Here is a 16,213-nt window from a genome sequence, read left to right as displayed (position 1 = left end):
GATCAGCCTCTTGGCTTTTTCTACCGGCCTCGTGCCGCCCGGCTTGTTGTTTTCCGGCTAGCACCGGATCATACACAGTCATCTGCTGCGCATTCACCTCTTTGCCCATGGGACTTGCTTCCGGCATTCTTTGTTGAATGAAACAGATTTTGATGCCGCAGCGTTGTTCAACTTCGCAAGCTGCTCGGCATTTTGCTGCTCAATCATATCAAGCAATTCCCTAACACGCTCTAGCTATTTTGCTAAAGCATCCCCGGAAAGCGATTCACTTAGCTCTACTGCAGCCTTAGCAGCTCTTATAGTTTTATCCGGACTGCTATACTTAGGTTTCTCTATCATGCTCAACGACGCAGATGTACTTTTTCCGGCAAGAATCTCCTTACGCAGATCCTGATCTAAGTTGCGAGCTCTAAGCCGGTTTTCCGGTATCCTTGCAGCCTGAGCGCTAACAGAAGCAAAGCCATGGGCAGCGTTATACTCACGTACGGTTAGGTTCAGCTCGCGCTGCGCCCGGACGATGTCGGCGTCGTTCGCGAGCAGCTTCTGGCGTTGCGCCTCCAGCTCCGCCTTAGCCACTGCCGGGTCGATGTTCTGCGCGATGGGCGTAGCCAGCACGCTCATGGCCGCTTGGAGAGGAGTTTCTGGTGGCGCTGCGGAAGCACCTGCAGCTTCCTGGTTGCGCTCGGTTGGCGGCTTGGCCGTGCGCGTGGACTTCGTTTGTCCCGCGCCTTCCGCCGCAGCTCCCTTGCCGGCGTCGCCCGCGCCAACGACCAGCACTTCGACGCTGCCGGCGGCGCGGTCGCAGCGAAGCGCAGATCTTGGCGGATCCGGAGCCACCAGCACCGGCGCGGGGCACTGGCGCTCAGGGACGGTGCCGTAGTAGACGAGGATGCTCCCGAACTCGATGACGCGGCCGTTCTTGGGGAACTTACCTCCGTTGGAGAAGCACCCCGTGTTGTCGTTGATGAAGCGGATGTCGCGGATGCGGTTGACGAGCGCGGTGACGACACGCTCGCCGCCGACGGTGAGGAGGCCCGCCCGAATATGAACTCAAGCAAGTGCCGCTGCTGGCCCCACGGTGGGCGCCAACTGTCATCGCGGTGAACAGACAGATGCCATGGGATGCCTTATCTTGGGGCCGAATGGACGCTAGAAGATTCGGGGAAGGGTTTTTAGTATAGATGGAGAGGTTTCCGGATGGATTCCTCAAGAACTTGGCCTTGGCCAAAGGTAGAAGATGATGAACTCAAGAACAAAGACAACACAAGATCTCTCTATTTCTTCATCACCCGTGCTTACAAGTTTCTGTGTACAAGATAGCTATCAGGTCGTGCCCGCGAAGGGTTGTGCCCCCTCTCCTTATATAGGGGGGGGGGGTGTGGCTTACAGGTGAAGAACCCTTAGAAACCCCAATGGGATCTTTGACTAGACAAACTACTTTACAAAGCTACTTTAGCTACCGGTGATGCCGGTATGCCTTTAATCAGGAGCTGTGACATCCTCCGACATCTTTTACGTCATCCTTCGCCTTTGGCATCATGGCTTCGATTAAAACTGAAGTGCTTCGCTCATCTTTGTCTTCTAGCTCTGGAGAGCATCTTTGACCGGTCTTGCCGACGTGCTACCGTGTAGCCTGTTCCACTATTCCGGTACGCTCTTAGCCAGTTCCGGTATCCCCCTTCCTGGGATACCGGTATGATTCTCTGAATCAACCTTCGTTATCCGGAACAACCTTTAAACCGGTACTTTGATGGCTCAAACCATCCGGTTTGGCATGCCTTTGGCATACCGGGGTCATCCCCCCCAACACTTATAATGCTAGCGTCGTATATCTAATACAAGAAATATAATATAAGGTAATAACATCATATGAAATTAAATATGTGACCTGATATGATCGTGGCGCCTTGATCTTCATAGAGCGCTCCGGTCCGACACCAAGGTCCATGGCGCCTCCATGTCGGTAGCTTCGAACAATTCATAAAACTTACGATGACCATATCATATAATGTGCCCTCTGCAAAACAAAGTTAGACGCCTCTACTTTATCTTTTGTATGTTTTACGTGGCTGTTAGGGTTGTCGCGAAAAAATCATTCCTTACCTACGAACTTCAGAACCACAACATCGATTAACTAGTTGTCGCCCTTTTCCAGGGCCCTTGCTAATGTCGTATCACTAAAGTAAGCGAGAGAGGACACCCTACTAGCCGTTTATATGGTACAAGCCATATGTCAAGCACGGAACCAGTTTCGCTTAAGTGTAGACGTAAGGTCGGTTGGGGGTTGCTTCATCAAACAGTGTCGCGATACGAACAAGTACACGTGAGTAGGGTGACAATCCCTAAAGAGCACTAAGCACCGAGGGTTGGGGGCTTCCCTAGTAGCTTTGCACGTCCCTTTCGTGGGCCCCACAGATGTGAAGGGATGATGATGTTCTGCAAATCGTGTTTTTTCTCGCTGCTGTATGTTTCCTCGAGTTTCAGTGACGTGTAAGCGAGGAGAGGAGCGCAGGGTCGGTTTGGGAGTTGGGCGCGCGTTGTAGTCATGACATGCAACGGCGGTTGGTTCAGAGAGGTTCGTGCCTCTGCTGACAATCGCTCGCTGCACCTCCATCGGCCTCCTCCATCCCCACCCCATCCCAGTGAGTTTGACGCCTTTCGGGTCGCCGATGATGGCTCCTTTCTCCGATGAGCGCTGCCGCCGCATCCTTCCTCCGACGTTCGGCGCCGCCGCGCCTTTGCTCCGATAAGCACTGTCGTCGCCTTCCTTCGACGAGCGCCACGGTCGCCTTCCTTCAGCTCGCGGACGCCCGATCCTTCCGGCAAGACGCCAGGCTGCCATTCCGAGGTGAGCAGCTCGACCTTGCCGAAGATTTGGTTTGTGATTCTGCCAGCTTTAGGTTGATTTCCTGACCCTGACTGCTCCGGCACTAGGGGTGAGCACACTAAGATCTTAGCTAATAGGAGCAATCAATCTGCAGATTCGTCAAAGTATTAGTGTTTCCGTGTTCAAGTGCCTAGGGGATTGGGCTCTCTAGGTGCAGATGTCCTCTCTCTATCCTTTCAATATCCCGTTCGGTTTAGTAATGGCATACAACAACTTGATTTTTCTTGTGTTATTGTAAAACCTGCAGCAATGGTGTTTTAGTTCAGCTGAAATCAGTGAAGGTTGAATAGTAAATGCAGTTTGTTTTGCTCAAGACATCATAATTTAGATTAGACCAAATGGAATTGTAAATGCAGTGCTGAAATCTATGACATCGTTGTAACATCTAAATCTGTCCAACTACAGCTTCGTCGGCTCGATTCCGGCTGAATGGGCTAGATTGAGTAACCTGGGACATCTCAACCTCTCTTCTAATTGTTTTGGTGATGCATTATCGTTGCCTTTCAGAATCTTGAAAAACTAGCTTCAAATATTTGGATCTCCATGGAAACGAACTTCGCCGGAAAACTGGATGACATATTTGCACAGTTGCTGAACCCAATCCATGTTGATTTCAACCGCAATCAGTTCTCGGGTCGCTTGCATCAATATCTAACTCATATGTGGCTAGCACACTGCGATACTTGAATATTAGCCATAATTTACTGTCAGGGGTAGTGTTTGAGAGTGATCCAACGTGATTGTTTGACATCTTGGATGTGTTCGATGCAAGTTCAATAACTTGAAATTTTGAATGCTTGATGCCATCTTTACCTTGTGTTATGCTAAGATCTCCAGACTTTGTTATACTCAGATATCTAAATATTGCAATACATATTTGAGAAAACGCTATCCTTACAATTCATGCACCTAATGATCTTTCATTTACTAATTTACAGTCTCAACCATTAAAAGGTGCATGGGAACGCTGAGGGTTATCATAGATTTTTTACTACAAATTTCTGCATGGTTTGTTCTGCCCATGCTATTGTAAGAGTCGGCTAGATCTATTCCAATTCAAATCACAGGAGAGAATATTTTGGTGGCTCGATCCACCCAACCACCCCCGAGCCAGTCACACACGGCAACGCCGTTCATAATCCAATTACAAGCCAACGAAAAAAGGAAAACCCCACTCTCCCTAAATACTGCCTTTGTCCTCACGTAATCCAGCTGCCAGTGGTGAGCCAGGCTGGTGCCTTCTTCTCCCTCCTGGGCCTGCTTCTCCTTGGGCCTGGTTCCTCCCTTGGGCTTCTCACCTCCGGGTCCAGGTCGTTGACAATCCCCTCCTCTTGAAATCCTGCTTGCCCCCAAGCAGGAGCATAAGGAAAGGCTTGCTTCAGCCGCTCCAGATCCTCCCAGGTGGCTTGCGCTTCATCAGTTCCACTCCACTGGACCAACACTTGAGTCACGGTGCGATGACCACGCTGGCGCACCCGTTGATGCAGGACTTGAATTGGAACCTGGAACAAAGCGTCAGCTGCAGGTAAAGTCTGTGTTACTTGTGTACCTGGGCCAACACACGGTTTGAGCTGAGACACATGGAATACGGGGTGAACACGGCTGGACTCTGGTAGCTGTAACTTGTAAGCCACCTGCCCAATACGCTCCAACACTTCATAGGGGCCGAAGAACTTGAAGGACAACTTATGATTTGCCCGCCGAACTACCGATGACTGAATGTACGGCTGGAGTCGAAGAAAAACCTGGTCACCCACTGAGAAACTGCGCTCCCGTCGATTCTTGTCAGCTTGATGTTTCATGCGCTGCTGCATTTGCAAGAGGTGTTGGCGGACAGATGCAAGGATCAGGGATCGTTCCTTGAGCCACTCTTGGACGTCATGAGGAGCAATGTGATCCGTAGCCGTAATGCCAAAGTACCTTGGCTGCCTGCCATAGAGAACCTCGAAGGGAGACTTACCCAGTGAAGAATGCCAGTTGGTGTTATACCAGAATTCACACAGACTGATCCACTTGGCCCACTGGTGAGGATGAGCACTAATGAAGCATCGCAAATAGCACTCAATGGACTGATTTACTCGTTCTGTCTGACCGTCCGTCTCTGGATGGTTCGTTGTACTCATCTTCAGCTGTGTTCCAGTTGCACGGAAAACTGCCTGCCAGAAGTGGCTGGTGAATACAGGATCTCTGTCAGACACGAGAGAATGGCATGCTGTGGAGTCGGTATATGTTGTCGACAAACAAATCCGCAACCTTGCTGGCAGTGTAAGGATGTTTAAGAGGAATAAAATGGGCATATTTGGAGAATTTGTCAACGACAACCAGCAAACAGTTGTAAGTGCGTGAAGGAGGCAACCCGTCGATGAAATCCATGGTGGCAACTTCCCATGGCTCCGAGGGAACTGGCAAAGGTTGTAGCAATCCAGCCGGTGGCAGACGCTCCGGTTTAGCTTGTTGGCAGATATGACAGGCCCTCACATACTCACGAATCTTCGTCTTCATGCCAGGCCAACTGAACAGCGAAGATATCCGGCGGTAAGTCACAGGAAATCCTGAATGCCCTCCTTGTGGGCTGTCATGGAAGGCAGAGATGAGTCGCTGTTGTAGAGCAGCATCAGCCCCCACATAAATTCGACCCTTGTGGCGCAAGATGCCCTGGTCAATCGTGTAGGTGTCAACAGACTTGGGATCTAATGCCAATTTCTGGAGTAAGTGTTGCGCGTGGTCGTCAGTAGCATAGTTGTCTGCAACGGAAGAGAGCCAAGCTGGCTTCAGAGTAGAAATCACAAAGAGTTGTGAGCTTTCTGGTGGTTTCCTTGATAGAGCATCAGCAGCGCCATTGTGTATGCCCTTCTTATACTGTACTGTGTACTGCAAACCCATCAGCTTGGTGAGCGCCTTTTTCTGCCAGTCCGTGTGTAACCTCTGATCTGTGAGATGGGTGAGACTTGTGGTCAGTGCGAATCACGAACTCCCCCATTTGTAAATATGGTCGCCACTGCTGAACGGCCAATAAGATGGCCAAGTATTCCTTCTCGTAAACAGAGAGGCTCCTGTTACGCGGTCCCAAAGCTCTGCTTACATAAGCCAGTGGATGCCCCTTTTGCGACAGTACCGCTCCAATGCCCACGTCACACGCATCAGTGTCGATGACGAATTGCTGAGTAAAATCTGGTAAAGCTAGAACTGGTGCTGACACGAGTGCATCCTTCAAAACTTGGAAGTGTTGACGTCTGAAACCCACCGGCGGGCAGCGACGGGCAACACAGTAGAGCCGGGAACAACCTAGGGCTGCGGCTGGCCGAGGTCCCTCCGAGCGACGGCCCGCAAAGCCTTCTGGTCACACGTCCGATGCTGATTGCAAGGGCGTGCCACCTGACCTATACCTGGTCAGGAAGGTGATGGAGATGCCTCGCTTAGTTTCCTGCATGGCATACACGTAAACATTAAATACGAGCCTCGATCGGCTCTCAGGTTATCCTGTGAATCGGCTCAAGGAGCCGATCCACCCATGATTCGTACGAGGTGCACGAATATATGGTGGTCCTGCTTGATCAAGATAAAGCTAATGAGATCTACGACGATTTAGGGTTTTCACCGCATAATCGGATCATCCTACTCAGGATTGGGCCTCGTGGCCACGCACGGTGATCGTAAGCCGATCCTAGACAAGGCCTAAAAACCAACACGAGGTTGATCCCCGGAACATCCTGTCTAGGACTAGCAAACGACACCCTACGTGCTGCTGGATCCTCCAGCCCTTTGTAAGGCCTAACTATTGCAGATATTAAACTAATCCTTGATGAACAAGGAGCAACCGTAACGGATCAGATCTACTAAATAATGATCAAGCGGGGTGCCGCCCCTACACCTAAGATAGGTGTAAGGGCGGCTAGACATGCAAGGGTTGCACTACGATAGCATGTTACGCGAAGAACTATGCTAACCCTAACACATCTATGATAACTACGTTGCTCGCCATCAAAAAGGCTTCAGTACGAGCAACGCATGAACAACATAAAGCTTGTGCTGCCTAGATCGCAAGATGCGATCTAGGCAGCATGTTGCTTACCGGTAGAAACCCTCGAGACGAAGGAGTTGGCGATGCGCCGAGATTGATTTGTTGGTTGAACGTTGGTTGTTGTTTATTCCATAAACCCTAGATACATATTTATAGTCCAGGGGACTTTCTAATTTAGGCGTGCACCTAACCGTGCACGGGTGAAACTCTATCTAAGATGCGATCTAATATATTACAGATACATGGGCAATTTAGCCCAACTTCGCATATAAGGCCGATTCACGTACTTCTTTAGTATATAATCTCAAAACCCATCTTGATCGCGGCCCACCTCTGACTTGGTCAAATTCCGGTGATAACACATGCCCCCCTGGTTTTGGAATTGATAATTCCAAAATCACTCTGTTTTTTCTTCGTCGGGTCATGTCATGGCAGAGCAGAACCGTCGCAGCATTCTTCATCATGATGCCCTGTCTTCTCAACTTTTCTACGTGATTTGACCGTTGTCTTTGGGCACCACCTCCTCGGAAACTGCTGTGGCATTGAATTTCTACTATAGCCCCTTTATTTAACCGCTCTGAGCAGTTTGCCACTTCATCACCTTGCTCTGTTCTGGCCATCGGCTCCCAAAAAACCCCCAATCTCCCATAGCCATGTCTTCCTCTTCTTCCTCATCGGTCTTCTCTGACTCCTCCTCATCCCGCGAGCCGACACCGGAGTGGGGCTCGTTGGCGGTGCACGACATTCTCGCCCCAACGACGTGGGACAAAGAGGAACACGATTCCTCCATCTGGTCTGAGGATGACAAATCCCTGACCGACGGAGAGGGCGACCTCCAATTCCTCGTCGAGGGGGAAGAGGAGGCGGAGAGCGAGGACGACCGCTTCTCCTGGGATGATTTCACTTCCTCCGAGGAAGAGGCAGATGGGGAGGATGACGACGACGACTCCCTCGAAGGTTACCCACCAGCGAAGCGCCTCCGCACCTGGTGGGACGACGACTGTGATGACGACGATGAGGAAGATGAGGCTCCCGTAGAAGGCTACGGAAGCTCTGATGAGGAGCCTCTCAGCAGCTGCGCCGGAGGCAGCGACGACGAGGGCAGCAACGGCCCCTAGATTAGGGACCAGTAGTAGTAGTCGGCTTTTGCCCCTTTCCTTCCCTGAGCAATCGGCTCTTTCTTTGTAAGAAATCCCCTTATTAATGAAGAAAATATCCTTTAATTAACTTTGCTTCCTTGTCAACCTTGCCGATTGTTGAATGGAGTTGTCGTACAGAGAGCCGATAGCGAAACATCGGCTCGTACGGTGATCTGAGGCCAAACTGTTGCCTAAACGCACAGTCCAACAGGCCTCAGTAGGCCTAATTCTCGTCCAAACCATCAGATTGAACTCCTCAGCAACCATTAGGAGATTCGTCTCACCTATCATGATTTCTGGTCTGAACCGATTCCGTTAACTTGCTAATCTGAGCTTATTCCTCTAGAGTCGATATCAGTGTATCGGCTTTGTGATTCTGAAGTCGATGCCCGTGCATCGGCTGCATTTGCATACTGTTATCTCCATATGTTTTCTCAAGTCGATGTCTGCGCATCGGCTGTGATTTTTTTTTTACTGGCCGATTTTACATCAGCCCCCACATCTTACTGCCCATCATCCCACATGCTTGGGAAATACTTCTTGAGGTGTTGACCATTGACAGCTACTGGGAACTTCTCGCCGCTCAATTCTTCCAGCATGTATGCATTACCCTTCAAGGCCTGGACAACTTTGTACGGACCATGCCAATTAGGAGACCATTTGCCATATGCCTTGTCCCTGGTTCCCAACGGCAACACAGCTTCCCATACTAGATCACCAATTTGAAACTCCTTTGGTCTAACTTTCTTATTGTAGGCACGAGCCACCCTGGCTTTGTTCTCCTTAATCTTCTCCAACGACCAAAGCCTAAGTTCTGTTGCGTCCTCAATAGTATCACTCATCAAGGCTGCATATTCTTCAGCTGTCAGATCTTTCTGAAACGTGACACGTCTTGATCCAGCCGTAATTTCCCAAGGTAATACGGCTTCCTGTCCATAGACAAGCTGGTACGGCGAAGTCTTTATAGCTCCATGGCACGACATGCGGTAGGCCCATAATGCTTCTGATAACTTCTCATGCCAGTCCCTAGGGTTCTCGTCAATTTTCCTCTTGATCAGCTTGATCAGGCTCTGATTGGACGCTTCAGCTTGCCCATTAGCTTGAGCATAGTACAGAGATGATCGGATCAGTTTAATCCCCATGTCATCGCAGAACTTCCTGAATTCCTTAGAAACAAAGACCGACCCTCCATCGGTCGTGATAGTTTGGGGAATTCCGAACCTATGAATGACGTGTTCTTTCACAAACTTGATCACATCTTCTGATTTCACCTTCTTCATAGGGACGGCTTCCACCCACTTGGTGAAGTAATCTGTGATAACCAAAATCCATTCGTGTTTTTTGCTCGACGCCGGATGGATTTTGCCGATCATATCCATGCCCCACCCCCGAAATGGCCAAGGCTTGATGATGGGGTTCATCGCTGATGCTGGTACCATCTGAATCTTCCCGAACATCTGACACGCTTGGCACCCCTTGTAATAATTGAAGCAATCTTCAAGCATGGTGGGCCAATAAAACCCTGATCGTCTGATCAGCCACTTCATCTTATGAGCCGACTGATGCGTTCCACAGGCGCCTTCATGCACCTCATGTAAGAGCCGATTAGACTCAGTTGGCCCCAGGCACTTGAGTAGCAACCCTTCCAACGTCCTGTAGAACATGTCGTCTCCAATGAGGACATACTTCATGGCTTTGTATCTTATCCGTTTAGGTGCCCCCCGAGCCGAATCTTTTAAGTAATTGAAGATTTCGGCTCTCCAATCATCCTGTTCCAGGAATTGTATCTGAACTTCTGACCCGTCAGCTGTATCTATGTAGCCTGACGCCATTTGTGCGAGATTGTTGGCCTCGGTGTTTCGGGATCTTGGGACCCAATTAAAGTTGATGTACCGAAACTGTGTCATCAACTCACGGCATTCCATCCAATATGGGAAAAGCGATTCACTCTCGCACTTATATTCATCCGTGAGCTGGTTAATCACCAACTTGGAGTCTCCAAAAAGCTCTACTGCTTCTGCCCCGGCTTCCAGTAGTAGCTCCATTCCCTTACGTACTGCCTCATATTCTGCTACGTTATTGGTGCAAGGGGTAGATAATCTGATGGAGAAGGAGTATTCTGCCCCCCGGGGCGACACGAGCAGTATGCCGATGCCACAACCATCGTCGCAAGCCGATCCATCGAAGAACATAGCCCATGCACGTATAGATAGTGCTGCTATATTGGTACTGATCCGTTCAGCGATAAGATCGGCCAACGCTTGTCCCTTGACTGCTTTCGCGGTGATCTGGAGATCGAACTCTGACAACGCAAACATCCTCTTACCAAGTCGGCCTTTCAAAACAGGGGCCGACAACATGTGATTGACAACATCTGACTTGCATATGACGATGATCTCTGCCGTCAAAAGGATGTGATGAAGCTTGGTGCAGGTAAAGAACAGGCAGAGGCAAAGTTTTTCAACCTCAGGATATCTTGTCTCCGCGTCCAGCATCCTTCTGCTAAGGTAGAAAACGACCTTTTCCATGCCTTCGTAGAGTTGCACCACTACCGAAGCGATGGATGTGTCAGCTACTGACAAGTAGATGTAGAACGGCCTGTCTTGCTGGGGCGGAACTAGCACAGGCGGCGTCGTCAGGTAACGCTTAATCTCATCAAACGCCTGTTGCTGTTCTGCCCCCCAGTGAAACTCGTCGTCAGATTTAGTTTTTACCAGAATGTGTTGACGTCCGAAACCCACCGGCGGGCAGCGACGGGCAACACAGTAGAGCCGGGAACAACCTAGGGCTGCGGCTGGCCGAGGTCCCTCCGAGCGACGGCCCGCAAAGCCTTCTGGTCACACGTCCGATGCTGATTGCAAGGGCGTGCCACCTGACCTATACCTGGTCAGGAAGGTGATGGAGATGCCTCGCTTAGTTTCCTGCATGGCATACACGTAAACATTAAATACGAGCCTCGATCGGCTCTCAGGTTATCCTGTGAATCGGCTCAAGGAGCCGATCCACCCATGATTCGTACGAGGTGCACGAATATATGGTGGTCCTGCTTGATCAAGATAAAGCTAATGAGATCTACGACGATTTAGGGTTTTCACCGCATAATCGGATCATCCTACTCAGGATTGGGCCTCGCGGCCACGCACGGTGATCGTAAGCCGATCCTAGACAAGGCCTAAAAACCAACACGAGGTTGATCCCCGGAACATCCTGTCTAGGACTAGCAAACGACACCCTACGTGCCGCTGGATCCTCCAGCCCTTTGTAAGGCCTAACTATTGCAGATATTAAACTAATCCTTGATGAACAAGGAGCAACCGTAACGGATCAGATCTACTAAATAATGATCAAGCGGGGTGCCGCCCCTACACCTAAGATAGGTGTAAGGGCGGCTAGACATGCAAGGGTTGCACTACGATAGCATGTTACGCGAAGAACTATGCTAACCCTAACACATCTATGATAACTACGTCGCTCGCCATCAAAAAGGCTTCAGTACGAGCAACGCATGAACAACATAAAGCTTGTGCTGCCTAGATCGCAAGATGCGATCTAGGCAGCATGTTGCTTACCGGTAGAAACCCTCGAGACGAAGGAGTTGGCGATGCGCCAAGATTGATTTGTTGGTTGAACGTTGGTTGTTGTTTATTCCATAAACCCTAGATACATATTTATAGTCCAGGGGACTTTCTAATTTAGGCGTGCACCTAACCGTGCACGGGTGAAACTCTATCTAAGATGCGATCTACTATATTACAGATACATGGGCAATTTAGCCCAACTTCGCATATAAGGCCGATTCACGTACTTCTTCAGTATATAATCTCAAAACCCATCTTGATCGCGGCCCACCTCTGACTTGGTCAAATTCCGGTGATAACAGGAAGGCAGTGTCTGTGACTTCCATCCAAACGAAAACAACCCCTTTTTTGAGCAAGGCTGTAAGCGGTTGACTGATGATAGCATAGTTCTTGATGAACTTCCTGTAGTAACCGGTCAAGCCTAGGAACCCTCGAAGTTCCTTCTGATTCGCTGGCTGAACCCAGTTCTTGATCGACTCTATCTTGGAGCCATCAGTTGCGACGCCAGCTGCGGATATAACATGTCCCAGATAGGCCACTTGCTCTTGAGCAAACACGCACTTGCTGGGCTTCACCTGCCACTGATCCTTCTGGAGAATGGACAACACAGTCGAGAGATGTTGCAAATGTTCCGAATAGGTCGCGCTGTAAATTAGTATGTCATCGAAGAAAACAACAGCAAATTTCCTCAGTACTGGAGCCAGGGTGGCATTCATCGCATGCTGGAAGGTCGCGGGAGCTCCTGTTAATCCAAAGGCCATCACCTTGAACTCGTATTGCCCATTGTGTGTTTGGAATGCTGTCTTATGCTCTTCTCCTGGAGCTAGGCGAATTTGATGATAACCAGCCTTCAAGTCCAGCTTAGAGAACCACTTTGATCCCGCGAGTTCATCAAGAAGTTCGTCGATGACGGGTAATGGATACTTGCCCTTGATGGTTAGAGCATTCAGTTGCCTGTAATCGACCACGAGCCTCCAGGTATTATCTTCCTTCCTTACCAACAATACAGGAGAACCAAAGGCACTATTGCTATGGGTAATAACGCCTTGAGCCAAGAGTTCTCTGATTTGTTTCTCAATTTCATCCTTTAGTTCCGGAGCTACACGGTAGGGTCTAACTGACACTGGCCTTGCTCCCGGAATCAAGGGTATACGGTGATCATATCTCCTCCGTGGTGGCAATCCTGTTGGAGTTTCAAAGACTGAAGGAAATTTGTCCAGAATCTCTTGTACCTCCTCAGGAACGGTATGATTTTCCTTTACAGCTTCGTGCAACAGATGAATCTCAACTAGTGCGTGGGTGCAATTATCAGGTCCATCGCCATGAAGCACCACCTGTCTTCCTTCATGCTGGATGGCAATCCAGCCCTGTTTCCAGTGAGTTAGCATGGGACTGTACTTGCCCAGCCAATCAAGACCGATGATACCATCATAACTGGCAAGCTCAAGAACCTTGAATGTATCAGTGAATGTTGCCCCCTCTGCTGTCCAATCCAGAGACTCGAAACAGTTTGTACTGTGTAGAATAGCTCCTCCTGCAACCTTCACTGGAATTGGTTCCGCAAGCAATGTCTTCCCTTGCAATAACTCTGCCTTCTGAGCATCAATGAAACATGATGAACTGCCTGAATCGACCAGAAACAAAAATTTATGCCCCTGAATTTCCACTTGTAACTGCATGGTCTTTGGTGAAGTGAGCTCAGTATTCATAGCAGCTGTAGATAGTAGCAGCAATTGATGTTGAGCCTGTCGGGGAGGAGGTTCTCCAGGGTGCTCATCTTCTGTTTGCTCGCTATCACTAGAGTCACCAGGGTACATGCAATCAATCAATTCCTGCACCACATGTAGTTGAACAGTAGTCTTGCATTGGTGATCCTTTCCATACTTCTCTCCGCAAGTGAAACAGAGACCCCTCGAACGCCTGTAGGCTCTCAAACTCGTCCATCTGTCGCCATTGCCAGACTTTTGTTCCTGTGCACGCTTCTCCTCGACGGCCTTGGAAACCCACTTCGCTGGAGGAGGCGGTAGCTGTTGTGTCGCCGGAGAGAATTGGTTTTGCGCCTGCGACTGATGTGGGTGCTGTGATCGCCTGTGAGGAACGGTCGATATCGGTGCATGTCCAACTGAACTGCCGCTGCCCCCAAGTTCCTCATACAATAGAGCAAGTGTGTAGGCTGTGTCGAGATCCTTCGGCTGCTGTATGGCCACTAGCACACGGACTCCGGCGTTCAGCCCATCCAGGAAACGAGTGGTGTAATGGATTGGATCAGGATGTGTCTCATATGCAGCAATTTGGTCCATCAAATCTGAGAAACGGGTAACATAATCTTCTACTGTTGTTTCCTGAGAAATGTGGAACAGCCTTCTTACCAGAATCTGATGCTGATTCCTACTGAATCGGTTGAGCACTGCTGACGAGAACTCTTCCCATGTTGCTGAGGGGTGGTGCTGCAGGTATGATTCCAGCCATGTAGCAGCTACTCCAGTGAATTGTCCCGACGCATAAGAAGCCCAGAGCGTCTGAAGTGTGGCACCGCTGGAAATATTCCACACAACGCCTCTGCCACAATTTCGGATTTGCTCCGTCAAATTGCGGTAGATCGACGCGGTGGCCATGAGTTCCTTGGTCAGATTCACATGTAGGCTTCCATCTATCACTGGAATTGCAGATACGGTCGGTTTGCATACCTCCGACCGGGGAAGACCAGTGCGGAGCACTTGTCGATCCCCGGTAACGCGTGTCGCGGCAGTGCCCATCAGGGCCGACGGCGCATCCACCCTGGCCTGCAGTTGGTGAAGCAGAAGGGGGGCCCGTCTTGTCACCAGGATCCGGCCGCGGAATCCGGCTCACCGCATCAGCGAGGGCCGCGATCTGGGAGCCGAAGGTGGACTTCATGGAGTCGAGATCCTCAGCGATGGAGGCCTTGACTACCTCCAGATCCCGGCTCACCTTCGACTTGACGCCGTCGACGGAGGCGTGGATCTCCTTGAGCTCGACCGAGGTGTCGTCGACGAAGACCTTGACCGCGTCCAGCACCTCCTTCTTGTAGGCCATGAACTTCTCCTCGTACTCCTCCCTGGAATCCGTCCGGAGAAGATCGTAGAGAGCGCGAGACTCCGGAGACAGATTCTCCATGGCTTCCGCGCGCTTCCTCGACGAAAATGTGGTGGCGTGGTGATGGGTGGGGAACTCCAGATCGGATCGGAAGGCTCTGATTACCAATTGTAAGAGTCGGCTAGATCTATTCCAATTCAAATCACAGGAGAGAATATTTTGGTGGCTCGATCCACCCAACCACCCCCGAGCCAGTCACACACGGCAACGCCGTTCATAATCCAATTACAAGCCAACGAAAAAAGGAAAACCCCACTCTCCCTAAATACTGCCTTTGTCCTCACGTAATCCAGCTGCCAGTGGTGACCCAGGCTGGTGCCTTCTTCTCCCTCCTGGGCCCTCCTTGGGCCTGGTTCCTCCCTTGGGCTTCTCACCTCTGGGTCCAGGTCTTTGACAGCTATGTAAATTGTGTGCCGTTATTTCAACCTCTACGTGCAGTACTTGCTAAGACTTCGACGTGTATTGCAAATAGTAACATCTTGGTTCAGTCCAATGTACACATAAGGACACTGGATTTAGATCCAAAATTTACAAATATTAAAATATTGAGCACTTACAACAGTATTTTTCACCCATCAACTGTCACTATAAGGCTTAAATAACTAACACTTCTGGCTAAACATCTCATTTTGGACAATACCATGAACGTGTTATAATTTCGGCTTATAACTACTGTTTTCTGTTTCTCATGTTGCACATAAGGATAACTCCAGCTACTCTTCATGTAGATGATGTAAAGATGGTGTTGTATGGAATGCATGAATAATTCTGTGCTTTTCTGTCAGCTGATTCTCTACCCAGTGCTTATAACTCATCAAGATACTGGTGATAAAGATTGACCTGGTGGTTGATGGCCTCACGTAACACTGGTACCACTACAGAATACGGCGAGGAGTTGACACTTCCTCCCTTTGGTCTCCAGCAACGTCATTTTTGAGAAGGCCATAAGATTTGGGCCAGCTAATTGAATTTTTGGTTTTGGTAAGCAATGGCGAAAGTCCTTTTTTCTCATGTAGATTCATATGATAGAGTTGTAGTTTTGTTTGTCTTAGTTCTCCCTAGAGATGTGTTCTTTTAGTTGGTGTGGAGACTTACCCAAGGCCATACATTATTTTTGGGAGGAGAATACCGTGCTTTCCGCTCCTTCACTTATAGCAGCATTTTTTTTCCTGATCATATGCATTACTGCAATTCTTACTTTGTGGGTAGCTAGTGCAGAGCATCTCGATGCAGGATCTGAAACGAAAAGCCGCATGGAACCTACAATAGCCCTCATTTTGTGTTGCACTTTCACCCGATTTTAAGTTTTATCTCTTCTGTAATGGTACGACATTAAGTCGATACATTGCCAATTATTCAATAAGGGAGTAATTTAGGTTTATCTCTGTTTTTTAATATCTTGTGTTGCAGCTATATGGGCTCTATCAGCTAGATATGGGTCTATAAATTTTTGTTAATCCACATAGTCTTCTTG

At 49.4% G+C, this 16,213-nt stretch overlaps 1 protein-coding gene across 1 annotated transcript; it reads right to left on the bottom strand.

The window, feature by feature from the left end:
• Positions 1 to 4,086: 4,086 nt before the first annotated feature.
• On the bottom strand, positions 4,087 to 14,760 carry LOC139835661 (uncharacterized). Its single transcript, XM_071825519.1, has 4 exons — positions 14,476 to 14,760; positions 12,038 to 14,408; positions 5,141 to 5,817; positions 4,087 to 5,043 (listed from the first exon to the last, which is right to left on the bottom strand). The coding sequence occupies exons 1-4, from the start codon at positions 14,758 to 14,760 to the stop codon at positions 4,087 to 4,089; spliced, it is 4,290 nt and encodes a 1,429-aa protein (XP_071681620.1).
• Between the last annotated feature and the right edge of the window lie 1,453 nt (positions 14,761 to 16,213).

This window comes from Lolium perenne, chromosome 2, assembly GCF_019359855.2.
Source record: "Lolium perenne isolate Kyuss_39 chromosome 2, Kyuss_2.0, whole genome shotgun sequence".
Taxonomy (NCBI): Eukaryota; Viridiplantae; Streptophyta; class Magnoliopsida; order Poales; family Poaceae; genus Lolium; species Lolium perenne.
Note: the sequence above shows the minus strand (reverse complement) of the source record. Positions and strands in the feature narration are given on the sequence as shown.

Bases quoted from the DNA above. Each gene is read 5' to 3' on its own strand.
- LOC139835661 (XM_071825519.1), bottom strand. From the start codon at position 14,760: ATGGAGAATCTGTCTCCGGAGTCTCGCGCTCTCTACGATCTTCTCCGG. The intron at 14,409-14,475 runs GTGAGCCGGATT...CACCAACTGCAG, and splicing joins TCGCGGCCCTCGCTGATGCG to GCCAGGGTGGATGCGCCGTC. The intron at 5,044-5,140 runs GTTGCGGATTTG...CACTTCTGGCAG, and splicing joins ATCCTTACACTGCCAGCAAG to GCAGTTTTCCGTGCAACTGG.